General features: G+C 40.2%; 2 protein-coding genes across 4 annotated transcripts; one reads left to right on the top strand and one right to left on the bottom strand.

The window, feature by feature from the left end:
- Positions 1–218: 218 nt before the first annotated feature.
- mRpS18A (mitochondrial ribosomal protein S18A) lies at positions 219–2110 on the bottom strand (the record flags this gene model as incomplete). Its single annotated transcript, XM_022842076.2, is given in 3 exon segments — positions 219–322; positions 1267–1383; positions 1701–2110. Coding segments are annotated over 3 exon segments (491 nt in total), but the record flags the coding sequence as incomplete, so codon positions are not given.
- A 1325-nt stretch (positions 2111–3435) lies between these two features.
- On the top strand, positions 3436–20848 carry LOC111265408 (uncharacterized). 3 transcript variants are annotated; one of them, XM_086970487.1, is made up of 18 exons: positions 3436–6145; positions 8661–8739; positions 8832–8998; positions 9355–9592; positions 10313–10453; positions 10610–10767; positions 10907–11127; positions 11322–11422; positions 11609–11781; positions 12194–12728; positions 13072–13710; positions 14670–14909; positions 15016–15286; positions 15673–15872; positions 16115–16342; positions 16627–16839; positions 17049–17189; positions 17350–20848. In XM_086970487.1, the coding sequence occupies exons 3-18, from the start codon at positions 8868–8870 to the stop codon at positions 17467–17469; spliced, it is 3750 nt and encodes a 1249-aa protein (XP_086826613.1). In that variant the 5' UTR covers positions 3436–6145; positions 8661–8739; positions 8832–8867; the 3' UTR covers positions 17470–20848. The 3 variants fall into 3 exon arrangements, 2 of the variants coding, with proteins under 2 accessions (XP_086826613.1, XP_022697804.1); XM_022842069.2 differs by lacking the exon at positions 8661–8739; XR_002683460.2 differs by lacking the exon at positions 3436–6145 and having other exon boundaries at positions 7710–8998; positions 17350–17721; positions 18773–20848.
- Positions 20849–21016: the final 168 nt, after the last annotated feature.

Here is a 21016-nt window from a genome sequence, read left to right as displayed (position 1 = left end):
ACCATGACGACTGCGATGTAGTGTTTAATCCACCAAAAAAAATCATTATCAAATAAAACTTGTTTGTCAGCAGTTAAAAAATTAGAGGTTACCTATTTATTTCTATTACCTACTTATGATATGCCCTTAAAATATAAGCTAAAGACATTTCATATTCACACGAAATTATTTTGCTTTTCTAAAATGTAATTAATACAGTAAAGCTTATAATAAGATACCTCTCGTTGGGTTTGTGCACTTCACTTGGTATTAATCCGCACCGTTGAGCTTCGTATAGCCTTAGGGAGATCAACTTATGCTGTCGGAAGCAGAGGCCAGTCACCTAAAATTGATAAAGCCAAACGATTGTAACAATACTAGCATGAATAATGCGAAACGTCCAATCTCAAATTCTAAAATCAATTTCAAGGAAAAAAAAATTAAGTTTTGTCCCGTTAATATTCTATATATAAATTTTAAAAAAATTATAATCTATATATGCATGCACTGCTCTCCCACTCAGCATTAATGACAGCAGTAATTCCACAGTAGTAAATTTTATTTAAAAACGGAAATTTACAATTGTCCAGTTCGCTTTTGCCCTTGTCAAAGTGATCGGAAGCCACGTGTACCCGGAAGAGCAACACAATTCAGCGCTTTTTAGCAGAAAACCCTACATAGTAACATTACAAGGCAAGTCATCGCATTGTCTTAATCAAGAACCCATGACACGATCAAAAAGCTATGTTATCTCATTACGGATACAATAGTCCATCGAAAATACATTGAAAAATGTGCTTTGGTTGTACACTATAGCGATTGTGGAATCTTGTAAAAGAAAAGCAGAAAGGTGCTAAGAATTATACCGCTCCTAATACGTTTAATTCTTTCGTTAGTTAGAGCCGTTCGAGTAAAGCGTCGACGTTAATGCTTTGCATTACGCCTCAAAGTAACTTTTTTTTTTTAACTAGGTTTTTGCGGGGTAAAGCTTACCGATTGCCTAATTCGTCCATAAAAATTTGACAAGGTGGCTGTGTCTTTCTAAATAATGGATCACGGATTACTGCAGTGAGATAAAAATTTAAACTAGTTTACTCTTACTCTCTAACGAATAAATTACGGTAGAACTTGGATTTATCCATCTTTTAGAAAATGAAGGTAAACGTAGAACACTGGACGTTTAACCCAAGGTTGTACAAGCCGGAACTGTTTTCGCCATCATTTTAGAAATCGCATACGTTTATATGTACATGTGGGGCAAATTGATATGAAAGAGTTCGCATGTACCTTTTGGGGCAGGATATTTCCGTTTCGGTCCATAAACTGAGAGATGATAAGCACATCTGTGTGCTTCACGTCATGGATTCCCAAAGAACACAGCGAGCAACTACGGGTTTCGGTCTCCTTTCAGAAATAGGTAACCAAATGAGATCGGAAGTAGAATTAATTAGTAAGTATGAATTTTAATTATACTCGCCATTAAAGATATCTGCTCATTATTAGTATTAATGCTTCAACTAAAGTACAGATATGTACCATGTATGATATTCAGCATTTTTACCGGCTCCATTTAGCTATTAGAACAAAATTCAAGGGTTATTTTCGTGCGCGTTACGACGGTTTTTTTCTCGAGAAAGCCATCGACGAGAGTTATTTTGAATAATAAAAAGTGGCTGGTTGGTAAACGACAACCAAAATGCTATACTGGAAACGTAGCTCACGATTGCAGATGCAGCAGGCCGTAATAGTTTTTCCTTATGAGGCGAATCGACGAACGTTCCCTCAATCACAGTCACTCCGTTTTCTTCCCGGTGGACTATTTTCTTCAGCGCACACACTGCACTTTTGTGTATAGCTGCTGCGAACTGATAGGTTCCGTTTGCTCCATTATTTTTTCTAACGATGCCGACCATCAGCGAACAAAAGGGAAAATTTGCACGGAGAAGTCCTGCCGTTGCTCGTTCCACAGACACTACACGTGTCAACGTCATTGCTTGCACAATGTATACAGTGGATCAAAGATATCCACTCATTAAGATCAAGGGAAACATGGATATAGGTGAAGCTTCCCGCAAACACTATCGCAGCGCAGCGGACAAGTCGCCGCCGCATTTGTTGTTGTTTATGATTCAATCCGTTAGATAGAAAAGGAGGCATGTTCCGCTATTTAACAAGTAATAAAACTCATTTGGTTAAGACAACGCGCGAATTGCACTGGCGATTAGTTGCCTTTGAATGGCCGGGAAAATTTCTGCAAATAGTAGATTAGAAATGAAAATCCCTTACCTTGCCCTATTGTCGGTAAATTTTATTGCAACTGAACATTTCGAAGCTCAATGATTAAAAATGGTAGTCATGTTTTATTTCACTTTAGCACTAACATGATTTGAACAAATTGTTCATTTAATGCACTATGTGAATAAAATCTTAAATATTTTTTCTTCATTTTTTGTCATTTTTCAATTATTTTTTTGATCCTCACTAACTTTTCGGTCCGACTTTTTACTTTTTGCCAAGATAGAAGTGGGAATATATGATCAGCTTCTAAGAAAAATAAAATGCCGCCCTGGAATTATATCTTTATTAGCTTTATATTATAAAATTATATTTTATTAGCTTAAACAATTTCTGGGGATGTTTATCTCAAGTTAATCGTAGAGCAATTTGACAGTATACGCAATATTCATGTGCGTGCGTGGTTCATGGTTAGAACTATTACAGATTATAGATAATTAAGTGCACTATAACAACGATATTACAGAATAATTTTTTATGAATTATATGATAATAATATATAATCTCACAAGTTGAGACTTTCGTATTTGATGCATTTCTACATAGTAGAACCTTTTCCACACTAACAGATAAAGATTTACTTGAATTAAAGTTCAATTCGTTTTATGCCAGGCAAGGGTGCTCAAAATGACGATCTCCTATCCAAGTTGAACTGGGTTGCTGATTACCATTTTAGGATACGCTATAACGTTTAGGGTATACAGCATCGTCTACCGAACGTTGCCGTAGAAGGAGGAATACCTCTTAAGTGGTAAACCAACAAGTTTGAAATACTTAAAAGGCTCGCCTTCAGGCAGGTGCTTTTAGGACACTTTAATGAACTGTAACGAATTGCACTTGCTTATCGGTACTGTGTCTAAAGGCTTAATTTCTACATTGCACAAAATCATGATTATCTCTCTTTATCCAGTACACGATTTTAAAATATAAGGGCCTCAAATTTTATTACGATAGGACGCGATGAAGCACCTGATTCTAATTATCCTAACAGGAAGACTCTTCCTTCGAAAAGAACAAGGAAGGTTTTTGAATCATAGAGAAGCTGCAGTTAATTTATAGCTGACTTATCCTTTTCGCAATTCCCATACTTTGTTGTTTTAATATATATATATATATATATATATATATATATATAAAATAATCCTTTGTTGATGAATTATTACAAGCTATTGAAACTAAGAATAATAGGCCCGTGTTCCATTATCTGCGGCCGGACTTCATTACATACTTAGTTGTACATAAAGCACAAACGTTCGTGTCGTTTTACCGATCAGGTTATGTGTGATACGTTTCCCTCTTTTCATGACACCGCCATTTTAACGGCAGCATTCCCGTTGTCTTCGCGACACAACTGCTGTCACATGCTCCGTTGCCGCTACCGCTGCTGCTCGGGCCGTCGCCACTGTTGCCGTCAACGTTTCCCATACGGACGAACGAGCACAAGAAGCAGTAGTAGAAAGATCATTGTTATCATCGGTTGCTGCCGCGACCTTTTTCGGGAGCTACGACAGTTGCGTTTACACTGCTGCGGCCGCGCTCCTTCTGTAACGACAAGCGAGGACAGCAGCAGCGGCAGAAGTAATAAAAGCTGTGGCGGTGCTGTACAAGCACGCGACCAACCTATAACCACACGACATTCAGGCAGCTTCTCCTGCCCTGACTCTGCTCTGAGCCGAACTGTCTGCTCTGTTCGATTGCTGCTGCTGCTGTTGTTTCGCTGTGTGTGCTGGTCGTGCTGTAACAGGGGCGGTTATGTGTACGAATTCTTGCCTGTCTGCTACGGAGGCGGCTGATCGGGTACTGCGGTGTGGCTTAACTCCTATCGCCCGCCCGCTAATGCTGATGCTGAGTGGCTGGTTGCTGTTTGTACTACTGCTGCTGCTGTTGCTGTTGTTGTAGTGTGCTTAGTTGGTTTGTTCGTCGCATGTATTGTCGTATGTATGCTGCGGCGGCGGCTGCTGCTGCTGCTGGAGTAGTAGCAGCATGAGTGTGTCTGGGGTATCCAACCTCGTCTGGGGCTGTGTTGGATAACTGTAGTAACTGGCTATGCTGCGGCCGTGCCAGGCTAGAGTGTTAGCGGTTGCAATAGCACTAATCGCTGCTGGTGAACCGACCAAGAGGCACTAAAAGCAGTAACTCAGTGGAACTACGACTACCAGCAGTAGTAATAATAACAAGAAGACAAATAATAATAATCATCATCATCATAAGAATCAGTGTAACGAGGTGCGGCTTTACTGGGCTCGTAACTACCGCGTATTAATGAAATGGAACTGCACAGCGGTCTCCCGAAAAGGAATACCAATCGAACTGTTGCTGTTAGCCTTGTACTTAACTGATTTCAGTGTGCGATCTCTTCCGCGGGCGTTCGAATGGCCGACAGGCCACAATAAAGCTCTAGAGAGGAAAAACAGACCCATTCTACTAAGATCCAGGTGGAAAAAAAGAACACTGTAACTATCATAGGGGCAACCGATCATTAAGGGAAATACAAACAATATGCGGATTATCTGCGGAAAAGTGGATGAGGGAACGATACAGCGAAGGATGTAAGTAGGGGATTATTCATGTCCATAGCTAATAGCACTACCAGGCAGAAGCTGCGAACTATCGTGGACCAGTATGAAGAGTACTGTGGTTGCAACTTACTGCCAGTGAGCGTTTTACTATAATACCATTGTTACAGTTATTGTTATTATCCATTATTGTTGTTTGTGGTAAGCAGGCAAGAACAGTAATTGTCATTTTATGTCTCGCTGATGCAAGCGTGCTTCCTACATATATTATATATATGCCCGAGGTGTGCCTGTGTAGAGCGGCCGCTGAATGGAAAGCGCTCCCATTGTCGTGAGCCATCACTGCTGCGGCCATACGCACAGGGTTGGACTCAGCCATACCCACACACGCGCAGCTAAGGCAAGTCGCTCACCATATACAGGCTCATTGTATAGATACAGATAGACAGATAGGGAGACAGCAAGACAAATTCAGGAGGTGTATATACATACACATACACACAGACAGACATCTGTGTTGTCGCGGTAGAACGGCTACCGCTGCCTGTTGGTGTCTGCCTGGCCTTTTAGACGACTAGTTCAGGCAACTGACAAGGTTTAAGGTGTCGTCGTTGCTGTGGGTCGTTCTCGTTGGTAGCTGTCGTATCGCTGGTGAACTCGAACGTTACCGTGGGTCCATCGTCTCATTTCCCGCTTCCAGCAGTGACTCTTTTTTTTTCGACGTTTGCCTTCACAAGCCGGAGGAGCCATCCAGTCCTCTTGAGCCCAGCTTGATGGCCTACCACTATCAGCTTATGCGATTCAACTCGCGGGCGGATTGCCCATTTTCTGTTCAAAAATAACAAAACTGCAGCTGCCGTTACAACATGATTAGCAGCAATTCTACCTCAACACAAGAACAACGACAGCTACGAGTAAAGTTTACCGTAATAACACAATAAGCAAGAACATTTTTGCCATAGAGCTAATACTATTTTACGAAACTTGATCGAAGAGTACAGATGCTACGCAAACAGCACGACAGCAGCTACGAAGACAGGACAAATTCTGAAATATTGGCATTGCCTTCAGATAAAAGAAGAGTGCTTGGTATAATCTGAAACTATCGATTACGGTCACCATGATGACAGAGTTAACAATGAAGTCGACGATGGTGATGGAGGTAGTGCAAATGATGAATTGGCGGAGGTGTTAAGTGGTCAAAAACAAGGACGAAGTAACCTTGGAGCTCCTGACAGAAAGATACATAGACGTCAGAAATAGAGGACTAAACCCAGTGTGTGAATTTGGCCATAGGATACCAACTGGGAGCAGTCCATTCCCGACTCGAAGCTAATTAAACAGCGGCTTAGAAGGTAAGCTATAGAATATTGATTGGTAGCCACAAGTACTCTGATTGCCGTATGGCGTCAGCTTATAATATACAATAATAACGTAAAGATTAGAATGTGTCGAATAATACGGAGAAGAATGTAGAAACTAAGAAGCAGAAACGCATGTGTATATGCTGACTCTGTGAAATAGATATATTTTTCTACATTATAATTGCTAGGAATACATGGCGCTAAACCGATTGTACACCAATAGCACTAGTTAATAATATTAAAAAACTGGTTTTTACAAATTCGTCCCGTAGGTACAATGCTGCGAAAATCTTGCCAAGTCCACTATTAAGTAACAGAGCCTTGTTTTTAGTTAAAAAAATAACTAATATCGAGATGAATCAAAAAAGCCGGAATAATATCCACAATGTTTTACAGCTATGTTGTACTTGAGGAAGGGAAATCATGTTCTATGAAGAACTCCATAGCTGGAAGGCTAAAGCGGGCGTCCACATTTTTGGATATAACTGGCTAGTGTCGGTAGATCGTGATGTAAGGTTCCTTTAGAGATATCGTCCCGTCACTTAAAATTTCTAAAATGGTCTGCTAGCCGAAGAAAGATAGCAAACTTATTTGAAAAGCTGTACTTAAATCGTCACGATCAAACATGTTTTTTCTTTGATTTCTATTCAATTTGCATTTTTCACTAACTTGCTTCGGTTCCTTTGTTTTGTTGGACTCTCATTGAAAATGGTATGCGCTTAACAAGGTCAGTTATTCAATAATACTCGTATGCTTATGGTAAGTCTATAGATACGCTCATATCCAGTGGTCATTGTTCGAAAAAACCAGTTTATGCAGTCACCAAGCAATTAGCCAATGAAGCAATCAGTTAGTCTGCTGCTGATGCTACATATTCGACGTCCACGGCACGACCATGATGGTCATCAGCACGACCAGCGCCATCATCATGATCGACGCTATCACAAGTTAATTGGCTGTACATGCCATGAGAAATGTGGTTTAGTTCCGTGGTACTGAAGAAAAAACACGTGCGACCTACTACGATAATAAATTAGTCCGGATATAAAAAAGATATGAATTCCAAAGAAAATATTGCACCATTAAAATGGATTACCTCATATCTAGCATCCCTCGCAGTTGTGTGGGATTGAGGTGAGAGTGTCTTTAACTCCACGTTCTGACAAATGAAGATGCTCTGAACTCATGAAGAAACGCGATGCGGGAGTGCATCACATTGACATGGTTAGCTCTGTTGGGATCGACCACAAACCTATTTTAGCATATTAATTTGATTGTCTTCTGCGCCTCATACATGGAAAGTTATTGTTATCGAATGACTACTCGTCTCGTCGAAGCCCTCTGAGTTTAAAATTCTTCATGTTGCGAATTCCTTAATTTTAGGAGGATGATAAAATGAGTAAACGGCTTAGCATTAATCACTTTCTTCCCTCTTTTCCTCACCATACAGATTGAAACGGATTTAGTATTAATGTTCTTATCATTTATTCTTTCTGCTAACTCGTCATGTAGTCAAAATACCATACAGTGCACAAGCTGCTCGAATCCTGTGGGAAATAATTAAAAAAAAAATTAAAATATTGATAATTTTCAAGGTGGTCTTCGATGTAATTTTCTCTTGTTTCTTTTTCTTTTTATAATACTTTCTTTTGTATTTATAATACATATTAACGCAAAGTACCGCGTATTTGGAAACACAATAGAGGAAGGAAGACTCCGATAAAAATATAACTCAAAGGACGTCGAGGCTTGGTCAAGCCTTCAAGTTCGGCGCTCGCTGTGAAAAACACTCAAATACTATTTAAATATATATTTACAGAAAAGAAAAAGGAACAATATTTTAGGGAAGGGTACATCCCTTTGCTTACGGTCAACTTTCGATTAATTTTTTGCATTGCGTGGTCTTCTGAACGCTGTGTGCAGACCTGATATCGCACAAGGTCGTAAATATTAAAACTGATTAATTATATATTTTTTATAACTTACTGACAAATACCGACGTTGCCATATTTTGAAAGTTCTAATAAACGAGATAGCATGATAGATTGAATGCTGAAGATTTTAATAGTTGTTTTTATTGTCTATCCAAAATTGTAAAATGGCCAGCATTGCTTAAAGTAATTCGATACTTAATACGTTTAAATGATAGTAAATAGTCATGAATGACATATGCTCCGAAAAAGTTCTATGCGTTTGTTTACGAACATTTAGTCGTAAGGACCACATTTCGTATGCCAATTCGGTACATTATTTTGTCATTGCCACGTGACGGTCACAAGCGTTGGGGATATCTACCTCATCATTGATGAGCGGCAGCACCAGCAGAAGGAGATCGCAGGCCAAAACAGCAACGGATAAACAGTACATCCATACGTAATTGGAGTAATGTAATTTCTGCAATTTGCTGTGGATTTGTGTAAAAAAGAGAAATGCACTATGATTCAATTATTAATGAAGGGCAACAATTGAAGCAGCTAGAAAAGCTATTCTATTTTTGGTGTTTCAGAACTGTCTAATGTGCACATGTCGTGTGTGTATGTCACGGCAGCGACAAGCTACTAGACGATAAACGGATACTACTTCTTGTGAGTAATCAGAATCTTTACCTGACGCTTGGATATATAAGACAAAATAGTACATTAATAAAGCTCGTTGTTGTTTATGCTTTGTTCTGTAGTTCCTGGACCTACAAAAGGTGATAAGCTTGAGTACAATGCCTTCTTCAGGAGCTACAACCATTGAGCGCGCGTCGAACTCTTCCTCGTCGCCTGAAAAGAAGTCGCCGCCCAAAGCGAAACGGCCTCGGCTGTCGGTCACTATTGAAATGCCCGAGAGTAATGACCGGTAAGTAAGCAGCTCTTCGTTCAGTTTTATAACACTGACCATAACATGTTCCTTCGTACAGAGTTCGGCCTTTCCCTATTTTAGGAGAAAGAATAAAACGAAAAAAAGGTCGAAACATAGGCCAAGGTCGAAAATATCAGTTTTGACCCTCTAAAAATAAACTGACTGTCTCATTTTGTCTCCGACCTCAGCTCCATAGAATGAGATAAATGACGTAGTAATATTAATATTGTATTACATTTTTGATATTTTTTCCTCGGTTCAGATAACCTTGGTGTATTCATCGAATAGACCTTTAGAGCCACTTATTATCACTCTTCATAATAAGAACTAAACCGTTTCTTTGTGTCAAATAGGTTCTGTTGGAAATGCCACGGGGAGGATGCGAACGTACCTTGCACAGCGTGCCAGAGGTCATTTCACGAATATTGCGTACCTCCCCCGAGTCACCAGCAGCACGAATTGCAACAAGTAAATAGTCAATCCAAAGCAGGGGAACGACCGATCGTTATTGGCAGCAGCAATCATCCAATGACACTAACAACATCAGCTGGGGTCACCGCTGCAAGTGCAAAATCCAACAGAAACAATGAAGTAAGTAGTTGAATAGTTATACTACTGTCGTTGATATTCCTGTGATAGTTCAGTAGCTAACAGATTTGCTTTATAATGTTCGAACCATGTGATAAGGTAGGTTCGAACCCGAGCGTAGATACATTTCGTTTCATGTTGGACGCCAGCCCTCTGATCGAATGCTTTGCGGTACGCCGAAATATTTAGTACTTTTGTTCATCTATGTCAATAAAAAAATTTGTTCAGAGTGTAAATTGCAGGATTATAACTTTGTGATTTTCTCCTTTTCTTTAACAGTTACATTGCATGGCTATGGATTAGTAAATAGAAACTGACATATTATAATGTACACATGTATATTATATATAATGTATTCGGGCTTCATTTGACTTCACGATGTTTTTTTATTTCCTTGTTTGGCTTGCGTATTATGGAGGTCCTGAGTCAGCTCTGCAACTGAGTAAATTTTTATGTTAATATGAGGGGATCATTTTTGTTAGCGCCTCACGGTATAGCAGTTCGTGCATTGTCAGTGTCCTGACGCATTCTCATTTGCGTTTACTCCTCGTTAGCATACTTCCGTAATTCTCTAGTTTTCCTGTCTTACCTGCAAGCAATCTTTGTTTATAAAAATAAGATTATTCTACATTGCTTATTAAGCATGAAATGATTGATGACGATGGTTATTATTCAAGTTACTCATTGAGCTTCTACGTCTCTTTGAACGATAATTCACCATAGGCAACCGACCAACTGGATGATGAACAACAAGACCTACACAATTTCGTTTGCGCGGAGTGCTTAAGTGTGATCCTAGTTGAACGTGGTCGGCGCGAAGGAAAGCAACCAAGAGGATCTCTCGATAAGCTCGACAAGCAACAGGTGAGATGATATAGCAGTAACGCTAATTTGTTACTAACCACTAAAACGCCAGTGCTCCTGTTAAAGTCTATCTAACTCCTTATAATTATAAGAGTTGCTTATTTTCATCTTTTTCTGCGCTCTAATTATTGGCTGTCTCTTTGCACCTTTTTGAAGTTGTCCGAACTTTTGCTGGTAGCTGTTCGCTCGATACGTCCCTACGCGCTCGAGGTTTTCCACGCTCCCGTGTCACTTGAGGAATACCCGGATTACAAAGATTTTGTGGTCAAACCTTTTGATCTCCAACAACTTGAACAACTCGTCACCAAACAAAGGTTAGTCAAGTTTTCATTTCGAGAACACGCTTCAGGCATTTTTCACTTTATCTATCTCTTCGTTTAAGCAAAATGTGCGAGGAGAAAAAGCAACACGATTGACTTCACTGAGTACTATTTAACGGTGATTCTGGTTCAGGTATTCATGCGTTGAGGAGTTCGTTTCGGACCTCAAATGGATTCATCATAACTCCGTTGTCTACAATGGTCCACAGAATCGGATCAGTTCTTCGGCTGTAGCAATGCTGAAAGCCGCTGACAAAGAGGTCGGTGAAATGTCGCTATGCCCTCAGTGCTACTTGCATATGCGAAGAGCTACCGCATCTCAAAGCCAGTCCGCTTCGCCGGCCTCTGGTACAGGTAGGCCTGTACCTGTTTTCATCATATTCAAAATACTTTGAACTTCGTGGGCAAAGTACATAGAAAAACATAACGATAAAGATTTATTTGTTCATGAACGTTAAGGAAGACCTCTTAGCCCCTAATTTCTAGTGACGTCTTCGCTAAATGAGTTTTGTGCTTCTTGTGTCTGTGTATTCTATCGTCAACATCAGCTCTAAGTAGCAGTAATGGAAATTTCTTCTCTGAGGTCTGCTCCCCTCCGCATATCATTGTGTGGGCCAAAATTCGAGGATTTCCACATTGGCCTGCCAAGGTTAGTACCACGAGATAGGTTTCAATTTTTGCATGAAATACACTGACATACACTCACGGATAAGAATCAGCTATGCGTTTGTTGAAAAACATTGATGTGCCAATGTTCGTCAGTGTGCTTTTTTACTTAAAGAAAAACAAGGAAGCGCAATAAAACCGGACGTTTCTGCTGTTGTTTTGTTTAAAGGTGATGCGAGTGGAGGGCGACCAGGTGACGGTCAAGTTTTTCGGCGATCATAACAAAAGTCTCGTGACACTCGGCAACTGCACGATCCTCACCCAAAAACCACCTGTAAATCAGAAAAGCAAAAAAGGCTCTTACAGCACAGCGATGGACGAAATGGCTACCTATGTTCGGAAGTGAGCATTTACGTATATATTATGTATAGGTCAAGGTTAATTAACAGGTGAACTTTTTAATACAATGTTTTGCGACACCGAGAGCTGGAAGCCCGAAAAGTCGCAAGTAAAAGAGAACGTTTCAGTAGGCCGTTAAGTTCGTTAACCTGTGGTTGTTGATGCGTTCTTACAGCCATAAGTGACGAAGGGTTTCATAACGACTTAACCGAGTACTATACCGCGTATTGAGAAAGGTATTCAATGGGGTACTCACACCAAATGTATTTAGGCACTTAAAATGAGGTCAGCAGGTGCCGAAGGACACTACACTAGTGCAGCCTGAGTTATGTAGTTCAGAAAAACATTAAAAGTCTTTTGGTCTTCTGCTGAGTTAAATAACTGATTGTATTTGATGGTCAATTTACTCTCGAAGATATCGCGAGCGATTTGGTGTCGACTTCCGTTATGAGACGGATCAAATCAAATTGACGACTGAAATCTACAACCAACGCATGAGTGCCCCACCTAATGGAAGTCAGCCATTAACTGTCGCCCTCGGATCCCAAGAAGCTTCTGCCAAAGAAAACGAACTCGAAAGAAAGGCGCTTGAAGCTTCCAGTGCTGTTGGATATAGACTCGAGGCCACAGCTCTTACTCATGCGGTGCCTACTCATCCCGCAGAAGCTGTCCCGACGGAAGCTATTAATGCAGTAGTGAAATTAAGGAATTCAGAGGAAACTGTTGCTGCGACGGGCGGCGCTAAAGACATAAACTACCCATCTTCGCAGAAGTGCATAGCCGCGGCCATTGTAAAAGCAAATAACATGCCGACGTCGGTAGAACCGCTGCCAATGGACGTCGATGAGCGCGACGATGACGAAGATGAAGAAGAGCGAAGGATCAAGAGCGTCATTATTTCCCAAGTTCCGCTGCTAGCGGACAACGACGATGATGATAAAGACAGTGGGGTGAGTAATCAACGCTAACATTTTATAATATATATAGTGTAGAATCTATAACAGAAGTATTGCTATTGCATTCTGGAGTATGGTAGAATTAGTCTATGTAACAATTTTTGCGAATATATACATTACTCGGAAGTGAGATGCATGGTTCATACAATAATTGTATTCAAAATATTGTAAGTTCATCTTGTTTTTTTATAAGTTGCGAAAAAACTAGCTTTCGACTTCGTGCCCACGCTGCCCTGTAACATTTCTGTTCGATCCGGTTGAAATTTCAACTTGCAAAAAGAGTCAGTGATTAATATGCTCATTACGTTTTGCTTATTTTCTGATTTTTCAACTTCAGTCTGAGGAGCAGAATTCAATTCTGGAAAGCATTAAGCGTAAGTTGAACCTCGATAAGAAATCCGATTCGACCGATGATGACAAGGAAGATAACGGAAATGGAAAAGAAATTATTTCAGCTACTGCAGCTGCTGCTACCGAAGCTATTGCAACAGCTGCAAACAGCAGTAGCAACAACAGCAATGGCGTTAATAATATCAGTTACGCTACCAACAGTTCAGCGTCGAAGGATACCAACAAAGCAGACAAGGGTATCAACAACAATCTTAACGACAACAACAATACCGAAAGTAACAATCCTAATGGGATAACGCTACGAATACCAGATAAAGATTTTAAGTCCGATCTTCATCCTGATATTCAACTGCAGCAGATGCAAGCAACAGCAGTGATCGCCCAAAATTTGGGACGTCATCAAAGCAGTTCCGACAACAGTAGTAACAACAGCAACAACAGTAATAGAAGCAGCAGTAACAGTCATTCTAACAACAGCGGAAGCGGCAACAGCGCCAAAAATGAACGAAAATCCCAGTCAGCGGCTGAGGATAGTCATGAGAAACCCCAGCGTGAAGCGAAGCCGATAAAAGCTGCTAAGGATCAACAGCAACTCAAAAGCGATCAATATAATTGCAGCGTAAAGGTAAGGCAACCCTATATACGCAGTATATATTTAACGGGGTGCGTCATTTAAATTCGGGCAGATCTTAACGGGCTATTTTTTGTGGCGGGAAGGCGTCCACATGGTACCAAAAAAACAGCCAGTTTTCTCTAGAACGAACTAACACACTCACCATGATATAAAACAGTGTTTTTTTTATCTCAACTTTAGCAAGTAAACGTTTTTTTCGCGCTGGACAAACTTCCATCAAGGTCGAAAAAAACTTACTTTTTCGACTGAAATCGGCCATTCTTCATACCGCATCTGAGAAATCTGAAAAAGAGGCAAATGGAAAGTCGTCTATAGAGTATAGATTTAAAAACCTTAACTCTGCTGATAATCTTTCGGCCCTTAATTAATATTTTCTCGAAACTTTTTGAGAATTGATTAAAAAGCCATTTTTGGAAAATATATAAAAAATGACGGTCATTTGGGAGAGTAATATATCGATTGTTACTTATCTAGACTGAATAATTAGTCTTTAGAGATATAGAGAGTCGAAATCGCCTTGGGGAGTTCAACGACCAGAGGCCTTCCACGTCTTTTCAACCTTTTGGTTGTTTTGAACTTTTAAATTTTTAGGTTTTATTGCCTGCAACTAACCACAAAGTTAGTTCTAAAAAAATATAAAAAATAAAAATGGAATAGTGAGCTGTTTTAATCCCGAATCGAAGACGTCATCGCGGTGAGCGATGGCGATAAACATGGCTATTGGTAACGATCTTTTGGCATATGTAAAGTATTTAACTGAATGTTTTGTTGTTTAGCTACAATCTTAAAAGTAACTCCAGATTCACAAGCCAGAATTTAGATGTTGCATCCTGTACATATATATATACTTAACTCTGTTTTAACCTTTTCAATGAGTATAAGAAAACACATGTTGCAGGTTATGTTTTAGCACTGAAATAATGCCAACATTATTCTGTTTGTTGTTTTAGGAGGAGAAAGAAGGCAGCACTAGTAGCAATAGCAGCGGAAGTAGCAATGGTAGTGGTTCGGTAGCGAAGGAGCACATAGACCGAGAGAAAGACGGTGGTCGATCAGCCTTGATGAACGCAAGCGGTTCATCGTCAAGACGGGAATCATCAAGGGCACACATGAATAGCAATAGCTATAAAACAAACGTGAACAGCGGTGATCTGAATGCGACAAATGAAAGGCAACGATCTAGGACTAGGGTAAGTATCATATCGTCAAGACTTGCGCATCGTCAAATATGCGCTGAAGCTTAACTCATTTGTGATATAATTGTTTTGCCTCTTTCTTTCTTATTAATATGAATAGGTGCGAGGCACAAGAACAGGCGTTGCAGAGCAACAGGATCTCGAGGATTTGGAGAGCCCGGCGTCGCCGCCGCCTTCCGCTGCTCCTTTAGTGGCAGGTCTCGTTGGTGGTGTTGAGGATGCCAGCCTTCTTGCAGCAGCCGCCGCTATAGGGTTAGCAGGCGCTGCCGCGGCGGCAGCTGCTGCAACAGGACAGCAACAACACCAGCAAGGAAAAGGGACGAGGGCTGACGCCGGGGCTGGCGGTTCCAGCCACTTTGGAGCCAACAAAGGTAAAACTAAAACCAAAATATAGAAAAATATTATCTATTCCTAACTAAAAGCAGGTACACTTTTCAAGGAATAGTTTAGGCTTAATTCGTAAAGTTTCGGCAATATAAAATCTAAACGGAGTTACATCTAACACGAACGTAATTAACAGCCGAATGAAAGCGGTAAAGACTCCAGGTATGCTTTCGTTCGAATACTCTTACGGAGTGTTATCTCATGGGTCCCAGATGCACACAAAAAGTGTCGATGAAATCTTATTCTTCTGAAGCCAAGTAGAAACTTTCAATTGTATTTCCTATACGTTGAAGCCTATTGAAAATTCTACTGATACCAATGAGCGTGCTTGTTACATCTCTGATAAGGTTATATACTTTCTCTTGTGCTAAAGGCGTTCTAGCTGGGGGAGTGTTGGGCTTGGGAGTAACTGGTCTCTTGGCTGTTGAAGACACACCTAAATCGCCAGAAAGGACCAACTGCTGCGCCGAAGTATCGAGCACGACAGCTGATACAGATCCCCCCCAAGCAACACACCTGGCCAACACCAATAATCAGAGTACCCTAACGGCCACTACCACCGTCATACCAAAAGTTAGTAAATAGTTTATTAAGTAAATATCTATCATCATCCAGTTATTATATTGTTGAAAGTGACGAAGCTCAAAAAGGCGCTTGCTTCTCGAGAGTTACGAAATATCGATCAGCAAATTTTGCTAAGTGCGCCTGGCGATATTACACTAAGCTAGGCATCTGAACCAATTGTCGAATTGATTGTTTTGACATCGTTTTTGTTTTACTACAAATGACGCTCAAGTTTCGTTACTATGGACTAGGTTGCAAGCGGGGATACCTTTTTTGAGAAGCTTCGACAAACGATCGAGGAGTGTAAAGAGAAGGTGGGCGTAACCGGGCACCTCAGTCAACTGCAACCGATTGCAGCTGGCGGCGGAGTTATTGGAACTCATCCGGAAGATGAAGATCAGGAGGAAGAAGAGGGCCATGATTATGATGAATCAGAAACGGACGTTTCCGATACCGAACTCATGCCGTATCAGCAAAAGGTAAGACCGACAAAGATCTCGTCGCAACTTGATGCGAGTCTTACATACGTGTTTGTATTATTTCCATTATCTTTCATGTTAACGAACGAAAACAAGTTTATAGAAAATAGAAGTAAAGAAGGCATAATCATAGATACCTTGCGTTGAATTAATTTTGCCACGGATATCATTATTGCTGGTTGTTAAGACTTCAAGTGTTCAAAGCCATACTACTTTGGACAGTTTGACGCGCCGATTACATCGTACATTCGTGCTCTTGTGCTCGATGAACTCCTTTCATATAGGCACTCCAGCTACCGTCGCCTCGAAAGGAGAGCACGGCCCCACCAACCGATGAAGCTGCCCTGTTATCTCTGGCGTCGAGTCAGTGTTTCACGCATCGCGAGACACAGACCGGGGATATACCAGCCCATAGCCTAAATTGGACCAGTGACGATTGGGCCTTGCATTACTGGAACGCACCGCGTGTGCATCCAGATGATAAGCGACTAAATCAGGTGAGTCGTTATGATTTACTTTTTCTATAATAATTTTAGTTTAAATGTGCTAACGATACGGCAGGACAGAATCACTAATTATCGATCGATCTATGTGTCTATTGTAACAATTACTGAAAATATGAGAAGCGAAAGAATAATCTCAAAAGCTTCGAATGCCTTCCATATGTAACGAAGAAACGAATTTTTTTTCACTAATGTATGTCTAGGAGCTGGTAGCTCGTGAAATGTCTCTGCTCAAGGACAAACTAAAGTTAAAAGAATTGGCGGCGCATAAAGCCCTTTGGCAGGCATCGGCCACCCGGATGACGGACGTTGTCAAATCAAAACAGTGGTGCTGCGTTTGCAAGGTGATTAGAATCGTTTAACTCTTCGTAAATATAACTTCTGCTTTGCTGTTTTATTAAAAAAAAATAAAAAATGAAGTGTAGTTTCTTATACTAATGTACAGTGGTAGAATGAGCCAGCTATTTCTATCATTAGTTGATTTTATCCTGTCTTGTTTTTTAGGGCTTGGCAACGATGACATGCTGTTGGAATACGTCGTACTGCTCGCAGGCCTGTCAAAGTTCTCATTGGCCAGTTCATATCAAAACATGTGAACGATCTCAGCAGACCTCCAAAAGATAGAGACGTCAACTAACTTCGGTCACCATATGAAGCCAACTCTTGTAATCATCAACGATATAATACCAACATACTGTTGGGTACCATCTATCAGTCAGTTTATTACCTGATCACACGAAGTATACGCAAATTAATAATAAGTAAAAGACTTCTTGGGCAATTAAGTCATCGAATTACGAGCGCGAGTGGAAGATTAATAGATGGTCAAACCCGGGTCAGGAACGAATCGATGAATAAGAAAGCGAAGAAAGAAAGGTATCATCCGCCTTTTTTCTACAACCTAAAAAGACTAGCACCGACAGAACTTCATATTTACTATCATTGCCAATTCACACCGTAATAAAATTATCATTGATTGACTGTTAACGGGATCTTCCAGGGGAATCAATATACCTTTTACCATTTCTTTCGGCTTGATACTAATATAGTGATTTTTCCCAAGACAATTGTAACATGACCTATTCAGGAAAACTGAGCTATACTGTATATTGTTAATGCAATAACGAATATGAATGACTTCGATTGCATCGGGCAACCGAGCTAAGTGTACATTGATTAATCCACCAGTTACAGCAAAGAAACTTTTAAGGGAACACAACGTTATGAAGGACATTGGTGTTATGAGCCGTCGTAGCTCGAGGATTCGCCCCGAAAATGAACTACCAGCTAACGCTTTGATGAAACCGACAAACTGCCGTTCGCGAATTGCTTGTCGAGCGACTTAGTAATAGTGGTGGCGAAAGTATTCTTGCAAGGAAGTAGTGTAATATGCTGAGCTGCGCTAACCGAAATAACAAATAGGGTCTGTGGCCTCACGCACCCTTTATGTTAACTCCCGTCTCAATAATAACTGTACAGTGCGAAAATGTTGAAACTAATGACATAGGCAAACTTTAAACCAACACAGTTCGTTCGCAACACGTCAGTGGATGTTGCTTTGTTCGTCCACTTTCGAATGGTAGAATAATCGCCGACTTCACGCAGGGCGTGGTTGCGAAACACGTGATTAATTAAAAACGACTCAGTTTTCTCAGTAGTCTGGTAGTGGGAGATTGGCTCCTTAGCAAGAAGAGGCAGTTCCAAAAGAAGGAACAGTCGTCCCTTATCGTCCTAGCTGCCCAATTTGTTCAAATATCGGATCGAAGAATCACCTCTCGTCATTTCTGTGAAGTTAGTAAAAAAACATCCCTAGTTCGAAAAGAACAGAGCGTTGTACTCTAGGCCATGCATCTTTTCTAGATAAAAAGCTGGAAGGGCAAGATCAAAGGTTGTACCAAGCTTTATAATACTTTATAACTCTTTTCAGGCCATTCTGCAATGTTAAATTGCCTCATTGTAAAATTTCTGTATTTCTGCTTATCAACATATGCCCCCTTTGGTTACGGCAGGAGAAAACCCGAAACGTTGAAAGGAAACCCGAAAGTTTGGTATGAAAACAAGAACGCGGTTTAATCCGCTAACAATGTGGGAAAGCTAACAAGTGATACGGATCTTCATCGTTCATTTAATGACGAAAAAGCTATTTGTGTACAGCTATACAAATTATATCTATATATGGTAATTATACGATAATTGTAGACTGAGAAATATAAACACCTCTCATCTGGTATTGAATAGCAATAATAATAATCTCTCCGTTAACGCATTGCATGGCGTGGTATTGCGATACGTCGATGACGCAGTATGTGTGTGTCTAAGAATGTCGAGGAAAGAGGAGTATACATAGTTTGAGTGCGACTTGTTGTAAGCGCTATGTGACCAGGAGCCGGCTCTTCCCCAGCTCTGTCTATAGGAGCATAGGTAGTTGTGTTGTGTTACGTGTGAGTTTGGTGAGATAAATAACATGGATCGAGTGCAAAACAAATCGACGAAGAGAGGACGAGATATCATGTTCAAGTTTGCTAGAGACACTATGGAGAATATCATTTTGTGTAGTTACTATTGATATATATATATGTGTTCGGCAGAAATTTGGACACTACTTATGTCGCTTTTTTATAAACTGTATCTGAATGGAAACAAATATTTAGATGATACCTTTTGCATGCACTGACAGCAACATTCATGACGGACGTATATGTTCAATGTAACTGCCAGTTTTTTTTCATTAGAGGCCTAAAGCGTTCACTAGCATGTATCACAACATTCCTCTCTATATTTTCGAATCCCTGCTTAATGCTGACAGTGAAGGGGTTGACATTGCCATGTGGATATTGGTTAGACTGTCGATATTTGTTTAAATCCAGGCTTCAAGAAAGCCCTTGTTCAAGAACATGCCGGCCGGTCAGCCCGATACTATTTGTTCGTATGAGTGGGTGCATAACTTGGGTCTTCCATTCGTCGCAGTAGCCATCCACGGCGTAATGTTTCTCAGAATTTTAAGGTAAATTTATTTGGTAATGAATACGCCTAAAAAAAAGCACGATGCGCACTACGATGTGTCCTTCAGTGAACACAACAACGTTTGACTTCAAATGGCGTAGAAAGTTGATAACATTGGTGGAGGTTCGTCAGGCGCAAGGAATGAGCAGTAACTGACCTCTGCTTGCATTTTGAAGACTGATCTGTTAGGTCCGCCTTTACGCCTGCAAGGTCTTGTTCTAGAAAGAACCCTGGTTCTGATAGTACCAAGAGTAACGTATGAACGTATGTCTGCAAAATGTGTCTCAATTTATTCCGAACATCTATATATATGTACATATAGTTTTAGCAGAAATAAGCGGGCTCGTGTGCTACTTTATGTTTATCCATTGTTGGAGAGACGGATGGTTATGTTGTCCGTGTATAGCCCACAGCATGTAGACTGTGACGAATTATGGATGATGGCAATACATTACACAGCAATGTGGTTCATCATCAGGTGGAAGGAGTTTTCCCGCGTTTTATGAGTTGTGTTAAGAATAATATAAAAATAGAAAAATGAATAATATATACGTATGCATTGTGTAAGTACATACACACACATACAATATGCAAAGGTAATTATGTCTACCGCTCGATATTCATGTATTTACATAAATATAAATATGCATACATAGTACGATATAAATCTGCTATGTTATTAAGTGCGCATACATCATCCAGTTTGTTCGAGTGCTTAATGTATGTGTGCGTATGCGACTGTATGTTAGTAAATGTCTAATTTTTTGTCATGTTTGTACCGTCAGTCAAATGCCTTTAATGTGTATTTGAGTATGCGCGTCAGTGAGTGCGTAAGAACATTATCTGTATTAGGACACTAAATTAGCAACAAAAAGCTGCTATGGAGATATAGGTTAAATAGATGAAATAAAAATAGTCGCAACGAGCTGTATACTCTATGTATTTAGTTTACAAAAACAATAAATGACTTATTATTATTATGCGTTCAAACACAACAGAATCCGTGTAAACTTCATATATTGTACTAATAAGCATGCTACCTTTTTAATGAAAATAACAAACAGGTCCTTTCTGTATATACGTAGAAGCACTTAGCAATTAACCTAATATAAATTCCAACATAACAAAACCTATTTCATAAAATAGGTCTTTGGCATTTTTTGCCATA

This window comes from Varroa jacobsoni, unplaced genomic scaffold (genome assembly GCF_002532875.2).
Source record: "Varroa jacobsoni isolate VJ856 unplaced genomic scaffold, vjacob_1.0 scaffold_971, whole genome shotgun sequence".
Classification (NCBI taxonomy): domain Eukaryota; kingdom Metazoa; phylum Arthropoda; class Arachnida; order Mesostigmata; family Varroidae; genus Varroa; species Varroa jacobsoni.
Note: the sequence above shows the minus strand (reverse complement) of the source record. Positions and strands in the feature narration are given on the sequence as shown.